This window comes from Dendrobium catenatum, unplaced genomic scaffold (assembly GCF_001605985.2).
Source record: "Dendrobium catenatum unplaced genomic scaffold, ASM160598v2 fragScaff_scaffold_1679, whole genome shotgun sequence".
Classification (NCBI taxonomy): domain Eukaryota; kingdom Viridiplantae; phylum Streptophyta; class Magnoliopsida; order Asparagales; family Orchidaceae; genus Dendrobium; species Dendrobium catenatum.
Window position 1 is genome coordinate 195,566 of NW_021320141.1, and position 4,138 is coordinate 199,703.

A 4,138-nucleotide genomic window follows, 5' to 3' on the forward strand; every position below is an offset into this window, starting at 1 on the left:
GTCCTTTATTTTTTGAAACTTTCCTAATTTAAATTTCATGTTGCATCATCTATTATCCATTAAGTTAAATCATATCAGTATTCTAAAACTTGCAACCTGCAAGTGTATAAACTTTAGACAGCTTTTTTCCTTCTAGTGCCAGCCCAGTTCCCATTTCTAGATGAACAAGAATAAACATTAATATTATGAATGCTTATATTCAGAAAACATGGATCAATTATAAGTTCAACAATAGTTTTTAGCATAGCAGATCCCCACTTCTCATTTTCTTACCTTTGAATAAACAGGATAAATTGTAATTGCTCGAGCACAATCTCGTATGCATTCTTCAAAAAGTCCAATTTTCTGGAAAATCAGCAATAAAAAGATGAAATCATCAATGACATAAATTGTAAACTTTTGTCCATATTTGAAAAAAAATTATCAGAACAATGCACTGAAAAAAAAGAAATTTACAAAAAGTACTGAAATCAACAATATCCCTGACTGGAACTCAACTTATTTTTATTATGGATAAGGTATATCATTTCATGGATTGGAAATGTAGATTTGATATATCATTCTCAGTAAATATGTCATAAAAATAAAAAATGGGTGTTGTGATGGAGTAAAATATCACTATGAAATCCACTAAACTAGATATCTAGAAAAAAAATAAAATTAAGCCATACCAAAGGAGCCTACTTAAACAATCATTTTGAAACCTCGTACAATAAAAAAAACAACTTCTTAAGTGCTGTGATTAGTGTCCATGTTTATATTAAAATATCAATACCCTAAAAGCATAGATATATTGTATAGATATATCATATATGTGAATGAAATAACAGACAAGCTAATAAATCCAGTAATAATTGCATTCAAATATTCAAAGGCTAAACATCCGAATTTACATAGGCCAAAAAAGTATGTAAAATAAAAAACCCACAGAACAAAAAAATGCTATACGGATCATGCAAATCGAAATTCCATGCTATTCACATGTCACCACTTAATAAATTCTTGAGAAATAATATAGCTACAAAAACAAGAAATTGAAGACACCAATATTGTAATAACCCAAAGATATGAAAAGCATTTTAAATGAAAATTATGAAGTTCTAAATTTCTAATTGAATCACAGCGCTTCGGCGTTGTACATGTGAGCATTGCGGCGCCAAAAATCGCCGCCACAACACTGGTGTCTTTGTTCTACAGTAAACCTAAATTTTGCAAGGGGCGCTGGGACTGAGCACTGTGGCGCTAGGCCACTAAAAATATTTTTTCCTTAAATCCACCCCACCTCTCTCACCTCTCACTCACATGCTTTGGCCGGGAAGGAATCAGAGGAGAAGGGGGGAGAAATGGAGAGAGAGGAGAGAGAAAGCCCGTCGGGGCATTTTCATCTACCGTTCCTTTTACGAAAAGTATTTTGATCATAATAAGTGACAATCCTCTTATCTCTATTTTCGATGATTTTGATTTGTATGGATTTATCTCTCCTAAATTTGTTAAATCTACATTATCTCCTTATTTTATAAGCTTTCACGACATAACTTTGGATATATTAAAATTTTGATCATTCTGAATAATTTGATATGATTTTCTTGCATTTTCACCAGTTAAATTTGTGTATAGGATTTTCTTTATGAAATGTGTGGGAAAAATGTTTACTAAAATTGAAGTGAAAAGTGATAAAATGTGATTGGAGAGATGTACTGGACTGTCAGACGTGCTGAAATGATTGATAGGTACTGGAATATAATACTGATTTGACTGAGCAAGGAAAGGATACTATATTGATACTGATGTTAATCTGATAGAAAAATGAGTCACTGATTGATATCAGATATATAATATGATAACACTATAACAATACAACGATTTCAGAGAATGATGGAGAGTCATAAGGAGATAGAGATTGATGGAGTTATAAGGAACTGAGGCAACTGTCATGTGATTCAAGGGGAGTTATAAGGAGTTTATTGATTGAGAATCATACAAGCGACTGTTTAGGAGTCATAAGTGCGAGACTGCGAGAGCAATATACCCTCTTCTGAATATCTGAACATCACATTGATACTGATTACTGTTATTGATTACTCATTATTGTTATTGATGATACTGATTACTATTATTGATTAGCGATTACTGATATTGTTATTGTTGTTGAGACTGTTCACAATTACTGATACGGATCACTATTATTAATATTGTCGTCTGCGATGTGATGCGTTATAAACTGAGCAATTTGTACAGATAACTAGCATAGATATTGATGCATATATTTATTTACATGATTTACAACATATTGTTTCTCTTTTATATTGCATTGATTTCAGTAGTAAGATTTTAAGTACTTGTTGGGCTATTAACTCATTATGTGGTTTAAATGATTTCAGATAAGGAGCATGCAGCTTGAGTTATGTATGCACTGATGCTAGCATAGTTTTATTTCAGTTCTTTAGTTTATGTATTCTTTGGTAGCCATAGTGACTAGTGTATATATCATTTTGGACTCTATTGATATGATCTAATTTTGGACCATGAAAATATGAATTATGTTTTCCATTGTTTATTGGCTTTCTTCTTTAATGTTATTAATAAGCTCAGGATGTTGAAATTAATCATATTATTAAATGAAAGATAAAAGAAATATAATGAATTGGACATATACTAAAAAAGAAAATTCTTCACTTTAAATACCGGGGCATGACAAATACAACAATGAAGAAAATAGATAGAGACACATACATATAGTGCAGATGCACGATTAACATAAAGAGTTCCAACTAACTTATCATCCATACCATCCATGTCCATTGGTGCATACCGCAATGCCTGTTCAAGAAGACCTTGATGTGTAAGTAGCAACAGCAACTAAATAATAAACAGGTTGCAATACTAGCAGAGAAACAAGTAAAAACAAATTAAAATTTGGTACTGCAGTGATCTGAACAGCTGATATGAGATGATTGCATAACTATGCTGATCAAGATTACTTGTTTAACATGCTAAAATTATAAAAGAAATATCGCCCCTAGTGCAGTACTAATCCGCTTGATAAAAGCAGCCCTACCGAAGAATCACAGTATCGTAGAGAGTATGTTTATTTTAAACAGTGTAACCTAATCGCTGCAGCTCATACGCATTGATCCTAAATTTGCCCTCTAAGAAAGTTAGGTCCAGTTCGATTGAAATCGAACATCACTTTTGTTTCCTTTCAATCTTAATAAATAATGTCCACAAAACGGTCAAAAGAACCATCCTACCCCTAATTTCTTTGAATAGAACTACATAAGTAGGGAATCGCGACAACCTTCGAGTAAAAGGTCAAAGCTTTAGCATAGTCTCCCTCTGAGAAACATTCATTTCCTTTCTTCTTCCAATCCAAAGCTGACTCCTTACTCTTCCGACAAAGAGCCGCTCCACCAGTTAATTGTCCAATAACCTGAAACAGAGGGGGAAAAAACGGGGATTGAAGCAAGGAAACTGTTTCAATAGGCACAGAACCACTGAAAAGGGCTCTCACTCTCTGAAACTGGGGCAGAAGTTGGCAGGATTTCATAAGTGAAGAACAAGTTAGGTCGAGGTTTTCTGAAGTGCTTTGGCCGATAAGCAGCTTTAGGTCATCCGGAAGAAGAGATTTGAGCGTCTCCATGGAGAGTGACAGCCGGAATTCTACCGTGTTTTAGGGGTTTTTTGTATGCACGGATTTGAACAAGATCCGATTTGAGTAAAATCCTACTTGCCTATTTCTCTCTTCTTGAAGGAACAAAAAAACTGAAATTTTAAAGAGCCGCCGTTTAATCTAAAGTAAAAGCAACGTGATTTGATCGAAATTGAGGAAGAAGCGTTATTATACTTAAAATTTGCGTTTTAATAGGAAACGTAAAACAAATTTGCATTTTTTCATATTACTACTGCACATTCACGCGGATGCTGTGTTTCCCGGAGATCCGCAGAGGCTGTGGATAAGGACCTCTGACTATGTCGCCCACGTGCTCTTACTCTTTATCGTGCGGCTCGACGACTTGGCCCGGACTGGAACCCGGGAATGCTATGTTCGCGTATTGCGAGGTATTACTCGGTATTGCTAGGTATTGCTTGACAATAACAAGAAATACCGCTCCATGAAGACAATTACTGAATAATACCG

The 4,138-nt window shown here is 34.2% G+C and overlaps 1 protein-coding gene across 1 annotated transcript in view; it reads right to left on the reverse strand.

The window, feature by feature from the left end:
- LOC110102270 (SET and MYND domain-containing protein 4-like) overlaps positions 1-3,860 on the reverse strand; it is an 11,898-nt gene extending 8,038 nt beyond the window's left edge. Inside the window, exons 1-4 of the mRNA XM_028701353.1 lie at positions 3,512-3,860; positions 3,299-3,430; positions 2,734-2,820; positions 274-345 (exon numbers count right to left, since the gene is read on the reverse strand). Of these exons, the coding sequence (XP_028557186.1) occupies positions 274-345; positions 2,734-2,820; positions 3,299-3,430; positions 3,512-3,640 (420 nt within the window). The 5' untranslated portion in view covers positions 3,641-3,860. The remainder of the gene's footprint in view (positions 1-273; positions 346-2,733; positions 2,821-3,298; positions 3,431-3,511) is intronic.
- Positions 3,861-4,138: the final 278 nt, after the last annotated feature.